Source organism: Rattus norvegicus, chromosome 13, assembly GCF_021556685.1.
Source record: "Rattus norvegicus strain SHRSP/BbbUtx chromosome 13, alternate assembly SHRSP_T2T, whole genome shotgun sequence".
NCBI classification, from domain to species: domain Eukaryota; kingdom Metazoa; phylum Chordata; class Mammalia; order Rodentia; family Muridae; genus Rattus; species Rattus norvegicus.
The window spans coordinates 87,138,457-87,159,984 of NC_141546.1; the positions used below are offsets into that span (position 1 = coordinate 87,138,457).

At 42.1% G+C, this 21,528-nt stretch overlaps 1 protein-coding gene across 1 annotated transcript in view; it reads left to right on the forward strand.

Annotated features, from left to right (window-relative positions):
• Nucleotides 1-17: 17 nt before the first annotated feature.
• The window catches only part of Copa (coat protein complex I subunit alpha), a 40,386-nt gene continuing 18,875 nt past the window's right edge, over nucleotides 18-21,528 (forward strand). The window contains exons 1-10 of the mRNA NM_001134540.1: nucleotides 18-163; nucleotides 4,422-4,535; nucleotides 6,279-6,352; nucleotides 8,329-8,409; nucleotides 10,410-10,486; nucleotides 11,474-11,583; nucleotides 16,661-16,770; nucleotides 19,093-19,192; nucleotides 20,362-20,497; nucleotides 21,378-21,460. Of these exons, the coding sequence (NP_001128012.1) occupies nucleotides 124-163; nucleotides 4,422-4,535; nucleotides 6,279-6,352; nucleotides 8,329-8,409; nucleotides 10,410-10,486; nucleotides 11,474-11,583; nucleotides 16,661-16,770; nucleotides 19,093-19,192; nucleotides 20,362-20,497; nucleotides 21,378-21,460 (925 nt within the window). The 5' untranslated portion in view covers nucleotides 18-123. The remainder of the gene's footprint in view (nucleotides 164-4,421; nucleotides 4,536-6,278; nucleotides 6,353-8,328; nucleotides 8,410-10,409; nucleotides 10,487-11,473; nucleotides 11,584-16,660; nucleotides 16,771-19,092; nucleotides 19,193-20,361; nucleotides 20,498-21,377; nucleotides 21,461-21,528) is intronic.

Sequence of the window (21,528 nt, forward strand, 5' to 3'; positions counted from 1 at the left end):
GGAAGTTCGTGTCTGAGGAGCTTCCGGGAGCCGCGACCTGGGGTAGCTGACGTGGAGCCTTTGGGAGTGCAACCGGGAGCGGCGGGATCCGCTAATCTGACCTGGGAGCCGAAGGCCTGAAGGATGCTAACCAAATTCGAGACCAAAAGCGCGCGGGTGAAAGGTAGTGAAGAAGAAGAGGGGAACTACGGAGGTTGGATGGTAGGGGAGGTGCTGTCACCAAGGAAGAGAGAATGGGAGGACCCGTTGACCGAATTGGGCCTACTGGAAGAGCCCAGAGGAATAACCGAGGGGAGGCGGGTTAGGGTTAGTGGAGTCTCTGCAGTCTGCACTGCTTAGTGGGTCCTGGGACTTGGATTTACTCGTGTCATGGTTCGTTTGTGTTTTGTAGGAGAGCTCTTAGGCCCACTTCCTATTCTTTCCGTCCATTTCTTATGGGGGTGTGTTCCAGCTCTTTCTTTTCTTAAGGTCTTGTGACTTGTACGCTTTTTGATGACCATGTTGTATGGAGTACTTTTGGGGATTGATTCTCACCTTCTGTCACTGTAGCTTTTTCCGGAGTCAGTCACTGGCTACTCCAGTAGCCTGTCTGCACCATTTTAATGTCCAGCGCTTCCGTTGGACTTTTTTTTTTTTTTTCTTTTTTGCCTATTTGGAATTAGGGAACGTAAAGCCCTGCTACTGGTAGGATTGTCCGATGAAATACAAGATGCTTTGTATTAGATTTGAATACTAGATAAACAATTTTTTTGATAATCTGAAAGACAAAGGCCTGAGATCACACTCTTTCAAAATGTTGATGTTAGAAAAGCAGGGAATTAAGTCTACAGAAATCTGATAAAAATATATCTGGAATATTTTGTAATATGCATTATAGTAAAGTGGTTTAGAATGTGTTCATTGGAGTCAATCGAACTTGCTTAGGAATTCTGAAACATCTAAACAAGCCACCTTATGTGGCTTACTTAACTACTTCTAAATCTCTATATGCTTATCTTTAAAAATAAGGATAATTAACATTTTCTTATAGAGAATTAAAATGAGAAAGTATATTAATGTGATTATGATATGCCTTGGCCAGACTTAGTACCTCAAAAACTGGAGGCTATTTAATGTGAGACTATATTCTGAGAAGTTTCTAAGTCTCATGGGAAATTTGATTGTAAAGGGTGCCATTAAGAATTCTCAGTACCACCAGGGTTACACAGAGAGACCCTGTCTCAAAATGGCAAGAAAGAAAGAAGAGAAAAGAATCATCATCTCTGGTGCCAGTCATGATGGCTTTAATCCCAGCACTCAGGAGCCAGATGAGGGTGGATCTCTGTGAGTTGGAGGCCACCTGGTCTACATATCTAGTGACAAGCCTACACACTGAGACCCTATCCCCACTCCACCCCCCCAAAAAAGGTGCTATGGGCTGGAGAGAAGGCTCGGTTAACAAAATTTACTGTTCTTGAAGAGGACCTGAATTTGGTTCCTAGTTCAACAGCTCACATCCACCTGTAATTCCAGTTCCTGGTGACCTGACCCCTCTTCTGGACTCTGTGGGCACCTGAACTTCCATGTACATATACATAATTAAAAGAACAAACAAAAACCAGCTTCTGGTATTTAAGTAGTTGAAATGAGTCTTCATTTTCGATGAGCTCTTTTCAGCTTTCTTCTTGGGTACTAGAAAGGGGTGGGGGAAATCAGTACTTGAGAGTTCATTAAGAGTGCTGGATCAGAGCCGAGAGGGCATACTGTCCCTACAGAGTTTGGTTCCCATCACTCAAGGCATGTGGCTCGCTGCTGCCGGTAACTCCAGCTCCACAGGCTCCAGTGCCCTCTTCTGCCTCAGGCACCTACATTTCTGTGCACATAACCTCTGCACAGGTACCCACAATTAAAAATATAAAAGTGCTACGTTGGATGTAGTGGTTCATATCTGTAAATCCTAGCTCGTGAGAAGCTGAGGCAGGAGAATTGCTACAAATTGAGACTACATAATGAGGCCTGTCTCAGGAGGGGTTCACGTATATCATAAAAATAAAGGAAACCAAGGCCCTGGGTTCGGTCCCCAGCTCCGAAAAAAAAAATAAAAATAAAAATAAAGAAAACATCATACAAAATAAGTGTTTTCATTAACTTGCTATTAGAGTATATTCCTCTAATGCTTTTACAGCTAAGCAATAGCTACCAGAGTTGGCTGCGGTGACTCACACCTGTAATCCCAGCACATGGGACACTAAGGCAAGAGGGTCCCTGCAAGTTGGGAGACCAGTCTAGACTACAAAGTGAGGCCATGTTGTAAAAGACCCTAATGTTCCTGGTGCGATAAGGCAGGCAGATCTCTGAGTCTGAGGCCAGCCTGCACTGAACAGCTAAGACTACACAGAGAAACTTTAGCTCTGAAAAAAACTTGAAAAAAATTACCAAAACTTTTTTTTTTCTTTTCTTTTTTTCGGAGCTGGGGACCAAACCCAGGGCCTTGCGCTTGCTAGGCAAGTGCTCTACCACTGAGCTAAATCCCCAACCCCAAATTACCAAAACTTTAAACGTACATGTTCTAAGCCAGTGGGCTGATGGCTCAGTGGGTAAGGGTGCCTGTCACCAAGGCTTGATTCCCCATGACCACATGGTGGAATAAGAAAGCTGATTCTCTAGGGGCTGGGGATTTAGCTCAGTGGTAGAGCGCTTACCTAGGAAGCGCAAGGCCCTGGGTTCGGTCCCCAGCTCCGAAAAAAAGAACCAAAAAAAAAAAAAAAAAAAAAAAGAAAGCTGATTCTCATACATGTGTGCATTTAGACACAAACATATTTAGACACAAACATATATACACACCCACAAGTAAATGTTACACAAATTTTTTAATGGACATAATCTATCTTATAGCCATTCAGTTTTCAAGTGTTTAGCCTAAAGCACTATTAAAGCAATTGGCCAATATTATCTATAGAAGTATCTTCAGTAGACATTTTTGTTGGTTTGGTTTGGTTTGTGTCCCCCCCCCCCACTCCCCTCCAGACAAAATTTCTCTATGTAGCCCTGGCTTGCCCAGAACTTACTATGTAGATCAGGCTGGCCTTGAACTCAGATCTGCCTGCCTCTGCCTCCCAAGGAAATAAAGGCGTGTGTCACAACCACCTGGCTTCAGTAACTGTTTTATTTTAATAGCCAGAAACTAAAGGTGAATTCAAGTGTTTCCTAAGAGTAAGGCTTTGTTGTTGTTGTTGTTTGTATTGTTTATTTTGTCTTTTAAAGACCGTGTCTCACTATTTACACCATGTGGCCTCAAACTCACAGTATTTCTGTTTCAGCCTCCCAGATGCGGGATTATAGGTGTATAGTACCATGCCCAGCTTGTGAGTGTGTGTGGGTGTGCATGTACACACACTCGTGATCATACACAGAGCTAGATAAGCCAATCTTCTTCCACTGAAGTAAATCTCCATCTTCAAATCAGCTTAAAATGTGATAGACTGGTGAGATGGCTCAGTGGTTAAGGTGCTTAGCCCAAGGCTAATGACCTGAGTTCAGTCCCCAGGGCCCATATGGTAGAAGGAGGGAATTGACACCTGCAAGTTGTCCTCACACATGCAGTGCGGCTTGTGTGTACCCACGTGAAAACTTGTCATGCACACAGAGTAAATAAGCATCATTAAAAATGTTGTGTAGTGCCCTTGTTCCCTACAGCTGTACAAAAGAATGAGTTTCTGTTAACTGAAGTATAAAAAGATTTACATCAGATATTTAAGTAAGAAAGGTTTCCAAAATAGCAACATAATTCCATGTTCGTAAGTAATAAAGCACTTCAGGCTGTTAACAGGGCTTTCTTCTAGTATTTCCCTTTGTCATTCTGATGGAGTAACAAGGACTAGGTTGTTTTCAGACATTGGTCGGTAGAGAGTACAGGAAATTCTTTTTTGAGGGAAGGAAAATAAACAGGGTGGATCCTCTGCTTGTTTAGGTTTGTGCTTAGAGAGCGAGGCCAGGCTGCAGTGAAGGAAGAGGGAAGAATCCTGTGGTCCAGCTGAGGAGCAGGGCTCAGCATTTGGGGCAACAAAGATGGTTAGAATATGCTTGGAAATCCCAGGAAAGGGAGAGCGTTGGAGGTCTGTATGGGTTCCCTTGAGCGTTTGCCAGAGTATTGATAGGTACAAGCATGTGAGAAAAATATCCAAAACTCAGGGGAGAAAGACATCAAAAGGTAGTTGTGGGGCTGGGGAGATGGCAAAGTGGTTGAGAACATTTGCTGCTCTTACAGAGGTTCAGTTCTCAGCACCCATATGATGGTTCTTAACCATTTGAAACTCTACTTCCAGGGGATTTGACCCTCTCTTTTGTCTTCTGCGGATACCAGGCATGCATATGTGACAAAAGAAAATAGCAGGGACCTTACCTCATTGTATAATTTTCTGCCTTTTTTCCCCCTTCCCCAGGCCTTAGTTTTCATCCTAAAAGACCCTGGATCCTGACCAGTTTACATAATGGGGTCATCCAGTTATGGGACTATCGGATGTGCACCCTCATTGACAAATTTGATGAACATGATGGTAAGTTAATTTCTAGGGAAAAATTAAAGATGGCTCAGTGGTGAAAAGTGCTAGCTGTTCTGTTCAGAAGACTTGAGTTCACTTCCCCGAACTCAAATAAATACCTATATCAATCCAAAGGTCCCAGCCACTTGTATCTGTAGCTCAAGAGGTGGGATGCTCTCTTTTGGCCTCCACTGACACTTGAACACATTGCACGTGTATATATACAAAATAAAAGTGAATTTTTTTTTTCTTTTTTTCGGAGCTGGGGACCAAACCCAGGGCCTTGCATTTGCTAGACAAGCGCTCTACCACTAAGCTAAATCCCCAACCCCGTGAATTTTTTTTAAGGACAAGTATTTATCATCACCCAAATAAAAATCCTTGTTTGATACAAATTCCCCCTAAAAGTAGAGAATGTGGAAGTAAAAGGGAGTACAAATAAACAAACATAGCACAAATAAGAGGGGTTTGTTTGTTTGTTTTGTTTTTGTTTTGTAGGAACCATCTTGTATTAGGGGAGGGTTCATCAATCCTTCTTGGCTGACACCTTCCTCATGGCTGCCAGCATGTGGCTCAGCTCTTCCCGCATTTTTTTCTTGGGCTGATATGTGTGCCTGGCCACCCTCTTCTTGTTGAACTTGAGTGCGCATTTGTCCTTGGACACTTTGAGCAACTCCATGGCTCACTGCTTGTAGGGCTCGAAGCCACACACCTCCTGGATCACGTCCCACACGAATGTGGTGTGTGCTTGGTGAGGAGCCCACTCCTCACCTTGTGGCCCTTGTTGAGGCCCAGGGCCATGGGTTAGTACAGGGCTATGGTTGTTGCTCTCCAATGGCGTCCAAGACAGCAAATAAGGGTTTTATAAGGGCCAGATGTTGGTGGCACACATCTTTAATCCCAGCATTTGGGAGGCAGAGACAGGCAAACCTCTTGAGTTTGAGGCCAGCTTGGTCTACAGAGTAAGTTCCATGACAGCCAGGGCTACACAGAGACCTTGTCTCAAAAAAAAAAAAAAAAAAAAAAAAAAAAAAAAAAAAAAAAAGGAGGAGGAAGAGAAAAGAAGAAGATTGAAGATCTTATTAGTGCTCTTTCCACAGTGTTGGTGCTTGTGGAGGCCTGCTGGAAGTAGAACTTCTAAAAGGCGGATACACCAGGAAGGCTGTGGTGCAAGGCCACTTTTCCTGGCTAGGAGCGAGGTCTCTGAAACCAAAGAGCACAGGGCTCTTCGTAAACCTGAAGGTGTCTATGCCCGAGATGAAACTGAATCGCACTTGGCCAAGAGAGATGTGCTTATGTGTATAAAGCAAAAATCAGTGCAGTGACTCCTGGGGGCAAACCAAACAAAACCAGAGTGGTCCGGGGAAAGCAACTCGGGCCCGAGAAATGGCATGTTTTGTGCCAAATTCTGAAGCAGCCTTCCTGCGAAGGCCACTGGACAGAGTCCATGTGATGCCCTACCTTTCCCGGATTTAAACTAAAGAAAATTAAATCTATAAAGTGCTCTGTGCTTTTGTTTAGAAGGAAAGGAGTCTTAGGAACTAGTGAGATGGCTCAGGATAAAGTAGCTGCCACGCTTGATACCTTAGCTCCATTCCCAAGACCCAGTGGTGGACGGAGAGAATTGACTGCAGCTTGTCTCTGGCCTCTGCATGTGCACCCGCTCACATATACACAAATAAATCACTTTTAAAAAACCTTTGACAAAGACATTGGAGGATACTTTCCGAACCAGACATTGCTTGTCTTCTTCCCTAGGTCCAGTGCGTGGCATTGACTTCCATAAGCAGCAGCCCCTATTCGTCTCTGGAGGAGATGACTATAAGATTAAGGTACAGGGGATCTGTCACGGCTGGGAGCAATAAATGGGAGAAGGTGGTAAGGTTTGAGAATTAAGGAAAGAACTGAGAGACAGAATTCATGTACACAAACTTAGACTTCTAACATTGTCCAGAGCACTTTCCCAGCAAATGCCTACTGAATACTAATTGTATATCAGAAACTTACTTTGTGTGGGAATTGAAAGATAAATACAAAGTGACTTCTATTCTCAAAGAGACTTTAATACAGAGGATAAATGTACATAATATGCGTAGTGTGGTGAATGATATAATAAATACTCAGAGTAAGACAGAGCAGGCCAGGTGCAGATATGGACATGGCATCACTGGAGTGTTTGTAAGTCTCCAGTTGGTTGTAGAGAGTTAAGATCTGGAGAAGGTGGGGCGGGGAACAGAAGATAGAGAGGGATGAGATCGTGAGCGTCTTTGCAGTGCTCATGAGTTCGCCGGTGGTTGCAAGACATAGAACCAGTACTGGCTGGGCCTTAAATATAGAATTGCTATAAGATTTACATGGAACTTGTTTGTTTGTTTGAGACAGGATGTCTCTGTGTATCCTTGACTGTCCCAGAACTTGCTCTATAGACCAGGCTAGCCTCAAACTCGTAGAGGTCCCCCTGCCTCTACGTCCCAAGTGTTGGGATAAAGTTGTTTGCTGCCGCCGCCGCCACCACCACCGCCACCTGGTGGGTTTTTTTTTTTTAAGTTACTCAGATGGTAACAAAGGAAGTATTGGGTGAGTTGGGAAGGACTAGAGAGGTAGACAGATGCCCATGAGGAGATTATCTTGAAGTGCATGGGCAAGTGAACAGAGCCTGGACTTCAGCGGCACCATCTGAAGTAGAAAGGGTACGGAGAGGAGCTTAGCAAGAGTAGGTATTTGTGATGAACGCTGAGGGATGAGAAAGAAAAGTGGATGAGATATCGTTGCTGTATTTTTCCAGTCAGTGCTGGGGATTGATCTTAGGGCCCCTGTGTTAGACGTGTCCTCTACCACTAAGTTACATCCCCAGCCCTAAGAGGATGTCATTAACTTGGAAAGACAATGCTGGAGTAGGTACAGTTTTCTGGAGTTAGGGGAATGGATAATTCCATATTGGCTCTGAAATGCTTGAGGTACCTGAGAGACTCACTGATGATAGTTGGGATTTGTCAGTAAAAAGAGGGAGCTAAAGTCATAGTGCAGAAAGAAGACGCTGCTTGGGGAACAGTTTGAATAATGGGCAGATGATCATATAGAAAGAGAGGCACCTTTCCCTTGAGGAGCCCATGCCCACACGTGGATCTGTCTTAGATTCTGTGACTTTTCTTTGAGGAGCCTATGTTCATGTTCTTGGGAATGTCTTATTTTCTTTTGAATATCTCTCTTTCTCTTAACCCTTGTGCTTAAGTCTGCACTAACATATCTTTATTAAACCCCAACTCTAGAGAGGAAAAGAAGTATTGGTATAGGAAAGAGTAATTTTATAGTTTGGAGATAAACCAAGGAAAAGCAAAACTTTCTAAGATGCCAAGGAGGAAGGACATTTGGGGAAGATAAAGTGGTCAGAATGAGATCCAGACTAAGAGGAAACCGTTAGATTGCTCGTTAGGAGCTGGTTGATAATCCTAGTAGCTTACTGTCAGGTGAGGTTGGAAATGGGATGGACGCAGTTCTGTGAGGACTGCCCTTAGCAAAGGTGCAAGAGTGCAGCAGCTTCGGGGGCTGAGGACAGGGCTCATCAAATGGAATATTTACCTAGTGTTCATGAAGTTCAGCACCGTGGAAAACTGGGTATGTATACTTGTAATTCTCAGCGCTCAGGACTTAGAGGCAGGAGGATTAGTAATTCAAGGTCATTGTTGGCTCTGCAGCAAGTTCAGAGACCACCTGGGCCATGTGAAACCCCTGTCTCAAACAAGCAAACGAAAAGAAGAAGTCTGAGACATTTACATCCTCCTCTTGGGTTGAATTTCTGTCTTCGCAGGTTTGGAATTACAAACTTCGGCGCTGCCTCTTCACATTGCTTGGGCACTTGGATTATATCCGCACGACGTTTTTTCATCATGTAAGTGGCTATTGACCTTCATTACGCAGCACTGTAATTTCTCCATAGTAATATGTATGCCTTACTTGACATACTTACTGACCTCCTCCTCACAAATACCAGCAAAATCCTCTGCCATTGATCCCGGCAGTAGTCTCCTTGTCCTCAGGAGCCCATGCTGTAGGGCTGAGGGGAGTCCTTCAGTTGGTATGTGCTTCCACACAGGCATAGATAGCAGTTCAATCCCCAAAGCCAAGCCTGGTGGCACACAGTTCTGATCTCAGTGTTGGGGAGACAGAGCCAGACAAACTAGGTTTTAATTCAGTTTAATTGGATCCAATGGGCTCCAAGAGGAAGTCATTGCTTTTCTACATTTACAGAAATGTAGAGATTATATTTTGTTTACCAAGCTACCAAACCAAAGTTTGTAGGCTAATCCCATGTGTGGTGCTGTTATTAAGCAGTAGATATGTCCAGAAAAATTAAGACACTATTAAATGAGCTAATAAACATTTTGGAGTATTAATGATCAGGTTCCTCTGTCTAAGGGTTTTGGGAATCTGGTGGAGCCTGTTCCCTTAGCCAGTCTCATGCTCCTTCAAGTTTCTCTGTCTGTCTGTCTGTCTGTCTGTCTGTCTGTCTGGTTTCTCTCTCCTTTGAGGCAGGGTCTTACTATGTAGTCATATCTGGCTTGGAACTCACTATGTAGACCAGGTTGGCCTCAAAGTCACAGGGTTCACTGACTTGTCTCCCAAGTGACCGGTTAAAGATGAGAGCCATCATGTCTTGCCATTTGTCTGATTTCATATGGTAGGTTTGAGAATGAATTAGAGAGACTCCTGGCCTCTTATCTAATTCTGTTATGACAAAGTCTTCCTATAATTAGTGCAATAATTCAATGAAACAAGTATTTACTGATTGAGTTTACTTATTTCCTTAATTTAAAATATGGCCAACTGTTGGGTGGAGATGAGGGACATGGGTTGTTTTGTTTTTTGAAACATAGTCTCACTTGTAATTTTATCTTTTATTCTCCTGTTGTAATTGTCTCTAAGACTTACTGCCTCAGTCTGTTAATAGTCCTAAAAGCTTCTAGCCTTTGTACAATCTTATCTAGCTCTAGAATGTTTTCAGTCTCTGAGACTTAACTGCTGAATAAGCTCACCCCTTCCTGGTTCTTTCTGATCTCTGGCTGGCTGGTTCAACTCAGCTGTTTTGACCCAAACTCCTTTCCAAGCTGACTGATTCAATCTGGCTTCTCTGGACTTCTCCTAAATTGCTCTGCTTGGCCTCATACTGACTTTGACAGTCAGTCCTAATCTTCTGTCCTCACCTGTGTCTAGCTTGTTTTCTCTTCACCATCTAACTATCCTGGTAAAACTGCCTTCTTCCTCTCTCCGCACTGCCCCTCCAGTAGCTTCCCTTTCCTTTCGCTTCTTGTGAGAGTTGGACATGCCCTATTCTGTCAATCTTTGATTTGTCATTTTGTCTGCCACTCAATTAGACATCACTTTCAAACAGATTTTTCCAGTAAACAACACAATATTGGGGTTCACAGTGTGATCAAATATCCTGTAATACTCACTATGTAGCTCTGGTTGTTCCGGAATTCACTAGGTAAGCCATACTGGCCTCAAACTCAAAGAGATCCACCTGTCTCTGTCTCTCAAGCACTGGTATTAAAGGTGTGTGCCACACCTGGCTAGGAATTTTTTGTTTGTTTGTAATAAAAAATCTTAGCATAAAATGATATAAATACTCATTTGTTATTATCATAAAAGACTTGCTGAAGAGCCTTTCCTAGAGTAAGTTACGCTCTTAAACTGGCATAGTAGTATACACTTTTAAAGTCCTAGCACCTCAGCACTTGTGACCACACAGTTTCAAGACTAGCCTAAACCACATAATGAGACCTGTCTGAAAAACCGAGGCCTGGGGATGATAAAACCCTTGTCAAGCATGCACAAGGCTCTGGCCTGAAGAACAAGATTGTTCAGAGCCTCGTCTGAAATGTCTTTCAGGAGTATCCTTGGATTCTGAGCGCCTCAGATGATCAGACCATTCGGGTGTGGAACTGGCAGTCTAGAACCTGTGTCTGGTAAACCAAGAGGCAGTAGCCTCAAAAGCGGGTTGGTTTGATCCTAGATTATTATAGTCAGCTGCTTTTCAGGTCAGCCATTTTCCTTCCCAGGGGGGCCATGTCTGCTGGTTGATTGCTGGTCCTATTTTAGGATCCCTTTAATACAATAGTATCAATCTGGATTTTGTAATATCTTAACAGGAAGAAAGGCATATCAGTAGGCTTTTAGGAAAGGATGTTTAGCAGCTTTTCAATCCTGTTTCTATAAAACAGAGGTGGGATCTGGACAGGGAGTCTTTGTTTGAACTGGTCCTCTGGAATTTTCACAAAGGCTGTGTAGAGCCCCAGCCTTCAGAAGCACCCTACTAAATTCTAAAAAGTCTGTTTCCAATAAGAATTACTAAGATTGCATTTATTTTCATGTTTTTATGTCTTTAATCTGAGAGAATTGTATAACCTCAGTTCCATGAAATTAATGTCCTTTAAATATTAAACAGCAGTGTCAGGAGGAGAACTGCTGCACAGGCAGAGATGGCTCAGTGGCCAAAGGCGCTGTGCAAGCCTGGCGCCCAGAGTGTGGTCCATCTAAGGGGAGGGAGAGCTGACTGCACGGTGCTCACTGATGCTGCTTCCCCATAAGAAAATAGCACTAATAGAAGACACCTTTGTTTTGCTTTTTAAGACAGGCTTTCTCTGTGTGGCCCTGGCTGTCCTAGAGCTCTATCTGTAGACCAGGCTCACCTTGAACTCAGAGATCCTCCTGCTTCTGCCTCCTGAGTTCTGAGATTACAGGCATGTGCCAGCACTGCCTGGACAAAAAGTGATTTTAAAAGAAGCTGTTAACACAGGTTGCTTATTACTGGTACAAAGTGGTTAGGATGACTTACTTGCTGCCACAAAAAATACAATTAAATAAGCATTTGTTGAATATGAAGAAAGATATTTATTTAGCTTAGGGGGGCTATTGATTTCTAACTTTAATTTAATATGTTTTTCCCTTTGCAGTGTGTTAACGGGGCACAACCATTATGTAATGTGTGCTCAGTTCCACCCCTCTGAAGACCTGGTGGTATCAGCTAGCCTGGACCAGACTGTCCGCGTTTGGGATATTTCTGGTGAGCTGCCCAAGTTCAGGGGACAATCTAGTCATGTCTGGCGCAAAACTGCAATTGCTTAGAATAGCAAGGGTGTTTGGCTTAGAACAACAAAAATTAAAATATCCCTATATAATATAATATCATCTTTCTTTTTGAAGGTATCAAATCTGCTTTGTAAGTTCTTCATGTTAGAGTATTTTCTGTGAAAGTGGCTTACTCTAGAAAGGTAATTTGATTTAAATAACTTTTAACTTCTTTAGTTATCTTCATTAAAATATGTACATCGAGTTACTTGGTTAAGAGCCAAGCTTTCAGGGGTTGGGGATTTAGCTCAGTGGTAGAGTGCTTGCCTAGCAAGCGCAAGGCCCTGGGTTTGGTCCCCAGCTCCGGGTAGAAAAGAAAAAAAAAAAAAAGAGCCAAGCTTTCTGTTCACATATTTTACAAAAATAAAAAATAAAAATTGAGACTTTGCAGGTAAACAGGATTCGTGAACCCTGTTGCCTTATTTATAAATGGAAAAGTCTACCTATTAGATTTTTTTTCTGTAGTAAGGGACATAGAACAGAAATAAGTTTCAACTTTTTAATAACCTTTCTAAGACTTTACAGACTTTGGGTAATAGGCTAATTTCCCTGTCATAGTTCACACATGGTGATTTTGAGATAAGGGTGGAGATTTGAGTGCCATACAGAGATCTCAGATGTTGCTCCACAGAGAATTTAAACACTGAGAGTCTCTGTGAGGTAGGAGGAGCTTTGCTTTGGGATAGGGACTGTGCTGAGACTAAATTCTGTGCTTCTCTACCCAGTTACATTATTTTAAAAACCACTCACTGAATCATCTTTATTGGCCACCTCAGAAGTTCTTAGAGATTGAGTTCTCCAGAAAGTCAGTGGTGATAAGTGCAAATTAGTGTTTCTTTCTAAAACAGGAAGGCCCTCTAGGCCCTTACCTGCTTCTTTGTGGAAATGAAGGAGTTAACTTTCACCATTGTATCCCTAAGGTGGTAACTACCCAACTTCTCTGTAACACTGCTGGGGTATGGCAGTGTAGTAATTGCTATTTTTATAAACCATTAATGAACAGCAAGTAAAAACATTGAATTCTTGAATACAATACTTGGGATGTGGTAACAGCAATTACAATTTATGTGTTGTAGAAATAAACCAAGGGGATGCTATCATCTCAGCACTTGAGAGGTAGAAGCAGGAGGATCAGGGATTCAAAGTCATTCTTGACTACACAATGATTTCAAAGCCAGCCTGGGCTACATGAAACCCAACTCAAAGAACCAAGCCAAAGAATAAATTAAAGGAGCCAAAGAGACAAGAGGGCAGTTGGACAGTAGAAACACTGTCCCATGCTGTCTCTGGAGTTTCCACAAGTTTCGAGTCACAAGACAGTGCTGTAAGCAAGATTGTTTTTGAGATAGGGTGTTCATCCTCCAGGGCTTTGCCATTGCAGTTTTCCGTCAGACTGACTAGGCTATTTGAAGTACACCCAGATGTGACCAGCCATGCCAACAGGAGGAGCTTGGTACAGGCACTGTGAGCTTGTGCCCTCTCCTCACTGCCAGTACTGGGGAGCTTAGCAGACACTCTGTCCGTAACCTGGCTGTGGCTTTCTGTAGGGTCTCATGCACACATTCAAGACACCTTCTCTGTCTAGGAGACACCCCTAACAAGGTTGGTTCCCAGCGCCTGCTGTCCCAGCTGATCGGGGACACTTATGTAGAACAGTCTGAGTTCCATGAGAAAGTTGCTCTAGGAAATACCTTGAGTGACTTTTCTCAGTTCTCCCAGGAATGGGTACAGTTAATCCCATCCTAAGACATAGGTTAATTTTATGCCTAAACTGCTGTTTGTAGGTTCCAGGGGTTCATCCCCAGGCTGAGAAGGCCCTTGTTCTGTTCTACTTTAAAGTTACTGTTTTGTGCTACTTGCTACTAGCACAGCATGTTCCTGTGGTCTAGATAAAGTGATTTGAGCAATAACGTTTTAAAAGAATCTGTTAATTAAAATAATGTAAATTGGGCAAGTAAGGTGCCCAGGTTCTCATTTGTGGCCATGAAATGCCCAAGGCAAGAAGTACCTTTGTCACCGTTTGGAGGAAGAAAATGTGTTTACATCAAAATTAAGGGTCTTAGATTAGAGGTGTGAGGGAGAATATGACCTTCCTGGGGTCTGTGTTGCTCTTGAATGTGTGAATCGCATGGATTGCTATGTGGTATTGCAATTGCTATAAATTGTAGATGTTACATTGAGAATGCTGTGCTAACTTGCTCTACTAATATGAATGTTCTTTATTGTTTCTCTGCTGACTCTGTTGACTTGAAATCCTTTAACCAGAGTGGAAGGAGATGCTTTGGTATTTAAGTGGAGGTGCTCTGGGGTTAGCCTTTTACACTCACATCGATTGTCCTTTCCTCAACATTAGCATGTTTTCAGGAGTCCATTTTGCTTTAGTCCTGGTAAGTCTGAACACAGGAGGACAAACCAGCTTTCTGGTCTCTTAGGGTCTGATATTAACATTTTCAAGACAGGAAAGTACATTTTAAATAAGGGGATGAATACTCCCATATTTAGGATACTGGTGAAATTCTGATAATGACTCTCTCTTTTAAAAAGAACACCCTGAGCTGGAGGGGTAGCATCAAGAGAAAGTAGAGAGGCCTCTTTAAGGCAGAGCAACCCCTGAACAGCTCTCCATTTGGATTTGGCCTTTGTAACCTGAATATTCTGTTAGCCTGGTAAAAGTCATGTGTTTAAAGGGGAAGAGTTTTAAAAACTAACTGTGGAAGATGGGTTACTGTTTTAGCTTGTGCTTCCAAGTAAACTGTCACTTAAATTATTTTAATATGCTTACACCTTTGCATGTCAAACCCATGTAATTCAGGCTCACTCTTTCAAATATCCGCTAAAATATATTAATATGCTGCCAAATCCTTTCCTCATCCGTCTCTCTCTACTGCTTCCCCTGGTCCCCACTGGGAGGCGTACGTAACTGGTCCATTCTGAGAGTGTGCTCTTCTCCCCCTGGATTTGGGTAGCTGCTGTAGAAATTTTCCATCTGTCGCTCAGTCCTAGTGAGTGCCTTGTTGAAGGCTCAAACACTTCATCTCTAAGTATCTTTTCACTGCCTGTCACTGTTCATCTGTTTCGCCTTCCCCTTTCCCTGGATCATTGCAGGCAAGGGCAACAAAGGCCTCAGTTCTGTCAAAGAGCTTTCCTTGTAATGTGCTTGTAGACCCTCACTGGAGGTGGAGCTCCGCACAGCTGTCTGGCTTTGTATCTTTTTGAACCTGTTTTATACACTTCACTCAGTAGAAAAAGTTGACAGATCCTATTAAAGGGACAAATGGAATAAGTGTAAGGTTTCCTTGTGATCATGTATTTATGAAGCTTGAGGAAAAAGCTTCCCTTTTTTTTACCCAGTTTATGTCTCTATGCCTGTGGCTAAGGCATCTCTTGAATTGGGCATAAAATAATTAAAATGGTTTGTGCAGTGCTGACATTAGGCACCTACTCCAGCAGAGTCCACAGTAGTTTACAACACTGGCAAGAAAACGAGTCATTTGAATTTCTTTTCTTTCTCTACACATTCTAGTGCAAAGCTTCTTAGGATTTAGTTTCAATGATATGTTTTCTTCAGTCTTTGCTTTAAAATACTTACTGTCTTTCTAAAAAGATTCAACAAGTATTAGGTAACTCTATCTTACCATTTTCGCTCCCAAATATTTTAAAAGGTAGGAACTTAGTCTTAATTTTGTTTTGTATAATTATATATGATTATTACCTATGTTTAAGGGTTGTCAACAGAATCAAATCTGATGGTACTGGTACTCGTACTCTAACTTTGGTTCTGGTTTTAACACAGTCAGCTTTCCCCTTCTCCTCCCTGCTTCTGGAATAGGGCTTTTCTCTGTAAGCCAGGCTGAACATAAGGCAGTATTCCTGCTTCTGCCTCCTGCGTGCAGAAATTTCATGTCTGAGCCACCACACCTTAATTCAAGTGATCAGGCTTTAAAGATGTGTAGATGGATCATAAGCATGGGTCGTCCACAAATAAGACACTTACCCTGCTGTCTTTTTTTCCTATCATTTAAAAATTATGGGCTAATAATTCCTCCCAGTGAAAAATAGTCACTGTAGATTTTAATGGAAAATACATATATTCATATCTATAATCAGCCTTTTATGTAAGAACATGAAAAATCATGACAGTTTTAATTATTTCATGCCCTTTTCAGGAGGTAAATAGGAAGTGGAGTACACTTTGCTAGTACTTTATTGCTATATCTTCTCAGTATTTGTAATAGTTCTTCCAAACTAGACAGCTGTTTTGTTAGATATGTCTACATCTTCAGTGCATCGGGAACTTTCCTGTAAATTGCTTCCAGCTTGGAAAACACTGAAGTGTGATCTTCCCCAAGAGCATTTTTTAAAAAATTTTTTATTATGAGGATTAGAGATATGGCTCAGCAGTTAAGAGCACTGACCACTCTTCTGGAGGACCTGGGTTCAATTCCCATCACCCTTTTGGCAGCTTACAACCACCTGTAACTTGAGGGGCTCTGTAGCTCTCTCCTGGGATCCAAAGGCACCAGGCATGCATGTGTTATACAGATGTACATGCAGGCAAACATCCATACACATCGAATAATAAAATACATTAAAAAATTTAGGGTAAAAATAAAATAAAAAAGTAAGATTTTAAGGTGAGGGGAAAAAGTATAGATTTTATGAACCTGAATGTGGACATTGAATGATTAGCACTTGAGGCCACATTTTGAGAAGAGTAAAGAAATGCAAAGTGTTACTGACCTAGAATAGACAGCCCTTTGAGGTGAGATTTAATGAACTTAGTTGGTCAGAATTTGGGTTGGCTCCCAATAAGGGATCGTCTGAAGTGTTAAGGAAGGAGCTAGTGAGGAATAAGTAGGTGCTCGTGAGTGTGTCTCTTCCTTCCTTCTAACTGTATTTTCCCATTTCGTTTTATCTTAGTCTTTCAGTGCACCTTTCTGTGATTCTGCCACTCTGCTCTTATTGATAACATTATATTTGCATCTTTCATCCCACTCCTTAACCCTCCAAAGGTCTAAGGAAAAAAAACTTGTCTCCTGGTGCGGTGGAGTCCGATGTGAGAGGAATAACTGGGGTCGATCTGTTTGGAACTACAGATGCAGTGGTGAAGCATGTGCTAGAGGTATTTATCTCTGTCGCTGTTGGTGGGTATGTGCTGCCCTCTAGGGACATTTAATTGTCATCTCTACATGAGTGGGCGGTGTGTGTGTGGGGGCGGGGGGGGGTCACAGCACGTGTGGAGTCCAAGAGGATAATTTTGTGCAGTCAGTTCTCTCTGTTGTTTTGTGGGTCCCGAGATTTGAACTGTGCCTTGGGTAGCAAGCATTTTATCCACTGCACCGTCTCACTGGCCCACATTCTTATTCAGTCTTGCAGCACATATTAAAGTGTTATTAAAGTGTCGGACACCATTTGAGATTTGAGGAATAGAATTGTAAGTAAACCAACAAAGAAAGGAAGAATATAAGTCCTCTCAGTTCTATCCATCTTGTAAATCCAGGAGGGAGGAGGAAGAAGGCTGGGCACGAGCTCCATTACAGTCACAGAGCAAAGCCATCCTTAGGCCTTGTAGACGGAGGGATCCCGAGGGAAATCAAGAAGTACCAAGAACTGATTCTAGATAAGCTATGAGAAACTTGTTCGTGGTGAGAAGTAGAAAAGCCTAAGAAAAGAAACTAGGTTTTCTAAAATTAAAGTCTAAACCATAAAACTACTTGCTGAAATGTGAATGTTTAATCTCACAGAAAAAAAAAAAAAACAAAAAAACGAGGCTTAGAAAAATTACACAGTTCCCCAAAGTCCAAACGTATGTGGTAAATCCTGGGCTCCAACTTCAAACCCAAATGTTTTCACACATACATAATACCCTAAAATCTCTGAATGAAATTTCCATGTCCATACAGCCATCAGAGATGAAGGAGGCCGTGTAAGTAGAATAGGGACCATCATGGAGGAGTGTCCTTAAACATTTCAGTCTTTATACTCTAAACCTTCCTAAGAATTTCAGTTTATTTATGTGTGCTATATCTTTCAATTTTAGCCATATTTGAAATAAACTTTTTTAAAAAAATTTTTTTTTTTTTTTTTTGGTTCTTTTTTTTCGGAGCTGGGGACCGAACCCAGGGCCTTGCGCTTTTTTTAAAAAATTTAATTAGTTTATCTTTATGTATAGGAGTATTTTACTTGCATGTGTTCTCCATGTACCATGTAATGTCTGGGTCCTTCAGAGGCCATAAGAGGGCACTGCATCCCTTGGGACTGAAGTTACAAACAGTTATAAGTCATATCTGGGTGCTTGGAACCAAACATGGGTCATTTGTAAGAGCAGTCAGTACTCCTGACCAATGAGCCATCTCTCCAGCCCTTATTTTTGTTTTGTGTGTGTGTGTGTGTGTGTGTGTGTGTGTGTGTGTGTGTGTGTGTGTGTGTGTGTGTTTTGTGCACATGCCCTACCATTGAATGACACCCCACCCTAAACCCGAGAACCTTTAAAAACATGGACTTTGTCAGCATACATTTTATTAGCTGTCAGAGCAATGATGTATCACCTATAACGTGTCCTGTGAAAAATTCCACTGTGTAGTCATGGATAATAACAATAAAAGCAAGTAAAATCTTAGTGGGATTTGGAAAATAGCTTTGAACTTGCAGATTTTCCAGTGGGCTCTGGGGATTCTTTCTAGGGATTCCAGATCATAGTTTGAGAATTTTTTTTTTGGTTCTTTTTTTCGGAGCTGGGGACTGAACCCAGGGCCTCGTGCTTGCTAGGCAAGCGCTCTACCACTGAGCTAAATCCCTGTAAAAATAAAGCATATAGGGGTCTGGAGAGATGGCACAGCAGGTTAAGAGCACTGACTGCTCTTCCAGAGGACAGGAGTTCAAATCCCAGCAACCACATGGTGGCTCACAACCATCTGTAATGGGATCTGATGCCCTCCTCTGGTGTGTCTGAAGACAGAGACAGTGTACTTATATATAATAAATAAATAGATTTTTTTTAAAAAAAGATACCTCTCCAGAAAAAAAATCATATAAACAAGTGAAAAGTAAGGAAAAACCTAACTATAAATAAAGCTGAATTTCCTGGTGGAAATGTTTGCAACATCCCATGAGAATTTGAACATTGACATGGTTATTCTAATGTTCAAAGTTTTACAATAAGCCAAAAAACAAACAGATGTTTGTTACAAAACAACAAATCAGATGAAAATAAAACACCACCACATGAACTTTACAGTACCATAGTCCCTTAGACCTTTTTACTTGAAGAGTATTTCAGAGGACTGGGGAAATAGATCAGCGGTAGAGTACTGGCCTAGCGCCTCTAAGCCCCTGAGTTTGATTGCCCATATCACAGAAAAAGAAACAGACACATTTTGTTATAAGCACCAGCATGGTTTTCTTTGGATTGTGTTTTTAAAGCTGTTTTCTCTCATTTTCACAGGGCCATGACCGTGGAGTGAATTGGGCTGCCTTCCACCCGACTATGCCCCTTATTGTATCGGGGGCAGATGACCGGCAAGTGAAGATATGGCGCATGAATGGTGAGTAAGGCACTGGCAATGCTGCCAGATCCAAGAAAGTGACTGCTGGCCAGCAAGGGGAGGTGGTCAGGTTCTCTGCCATATACCTTAGTCGATTATTTACTACTATTACTAAGTGCATGGTCATTGTCTCTTCCTCCCCCCCCCCCCCACCCCTATGGCAGTATCTTGATTTTGAGAGATAGAAGCATAGTCAAGAGTGAAAATTCTTGGGGTTGGGGATTTAGCTCAGTGGTAGAGCACTTGCCTAGCAAGCACAAGGCCCTGGGTTCAGTCCCCAGCTCCGAAAAAAAGGGGAAAAAAAAAAGAGTGAAAATTCTTGGGAAAAATAGTAACTGCGTTGTTCTAGACTGTGTTCAGGACTTTATGTGTATTACTGTGACTCAAAGCCCCACTGCTGTAGAGTTTATATGTATTCTCAAATGTCCGCAAATAATACTTATATTCTGAGGGTAGAACAGAATAGAGGCCTAAAGAATTACTTAGTATGGATTTCACAGTCAGTAGGTGCACATAATAAAAGAACAGAGATGCACATAAAAATAGAATTTTGGAGCCAAGATAGCTCTGGTTACTCGAGAGGCTGAGGTAGTACAATTATGCATTCCTAGGAGCTCAAAGCCTGAGCTACAGCAAAGCCTTGCCTCGCCTCAAAAAAAAAAAAAAAAAAAAAAAGGATTTGGAGGTTTAAGTAACCAAAAAAATAATAAAAGATGAAGAAACTTATGTGAAAAATATTGTCCAATTTAGTACTTTGCACTTCATTAAAAGAGCATCATGGCTGTACATGATGTAGGTATAGCCTTGCAGTATCAGCATGCATGGCTGAGGCAGGAGGATCACAAATACAAGACCAGCCTGAGCCATATAGCAAAACCTTGTCTCCTTAAAAATTGGGACTAGAGATAGCTCAGTGACCCACTGCGGTCTCTCTGGGTGTGGTTTCTAGCACCTGTGTCAGGCAGCTCAGAGCCATCTGTTACGTCGGTTCCAGGAGACCCACGGCTGCCTTCTGGCCTCCACAGGTGCTACACTCAGGTGCACAAACCCACATAGAGATGTACACACACAAAACACAAATAAAATCTTTTTTTAAAGAAAGGATGTTGGATTTATAGATCCCAGAGTTATGATAGAGAATTGTGATAACAATTTCTTTTATTCTTCAGAATCAAAGGCATGGGAGGTTGACACCTGCCGGGGCCATTACAACAATGTGTCTTGTGCCGTCTTTCACCCTCGCCAAGAGTTGATCCTCAGCAATTCTGAGGACAAGAGTATTCGAGTCTGGGATATGTCTAAGCGGTAAGGGAATTCTTTATGTCATGTGACCAAACCCAAGAGAAGGACCCTTTCTTTGTCTTAAAAATTAGATTAGAAACCAGTCACAGCGGCACATACCTATAGTGTTAGCAAGAGGGTGTTGGCAGGAGGAGCAGGTCAGAGTCATCTTCTGCTGCATAGTGAGTTGGAGGCCAGCCTTGGCTACCTGAGACACTGGCTCAAAAATTTAAAAAAAAAAAAAAAAAAAAAAAAGGCTAGTGAGATGGCTCAGCAGGCAAGGGAGGAAACATCACTTCCACACAAGCCTGATGCCCTGCTTTAATCCCTAACCTATAGTAGAAGAGAGGCATCGTCCAAAAAGTTGTCCTCTGTCTTCTACACATGTGTAGACACACACACAGACACACACTTTCTCACTCCACATAGAATACTAATATCTGTAAAAGGAAAGGGAAAATTTAGAATATTTCCTTTTCTCCTCAGCCTGAAGAGAAATCACGCTATGAAGTGTTACAAAGTTTTAAGACTATGTTGCTTAGTGGTGAAAGTGCTTGCCTATCATGCATGAGGCCCTAAGTGTAATCCCTGCTACTATGAAAAATATAAATAAGCAAACAACAACAAAAACCCTAGAGACTCAGATATCAACAATATTTATTAGGTAGAAATCTCCATGTATTCTTATCTCCTCTGAATTTGAGGATGTTTTTCTTCCCTTCATTGTTCAGCTAAAGAGGTAAGAAATGTGAGCTAAAAGTACGGTCAGAGATGAGGAGGGGAAGCCTTCGACCTGTGTTCCTTGTCGACTTTACACTGGTCCCTAGTTTTGGTCGTGGACACCATTCACTGTCTGTCTCCATCTTAACTAACGTTTTTCTCTGTGTACCTTTTGCTTTCCTAGGACTGGGGTTCAGACTTTCCGTAGGGATCATGATCGCTTCTGGGTCCTGGCTGCCCATCCCAACCTTAACCTCTTTGCAGCAGGTAAGGACCATTTCTTTCACTCCTCAGGTGTAGTTGAAAGTTTGTAAGATTTTAAACTGATTCTTCAT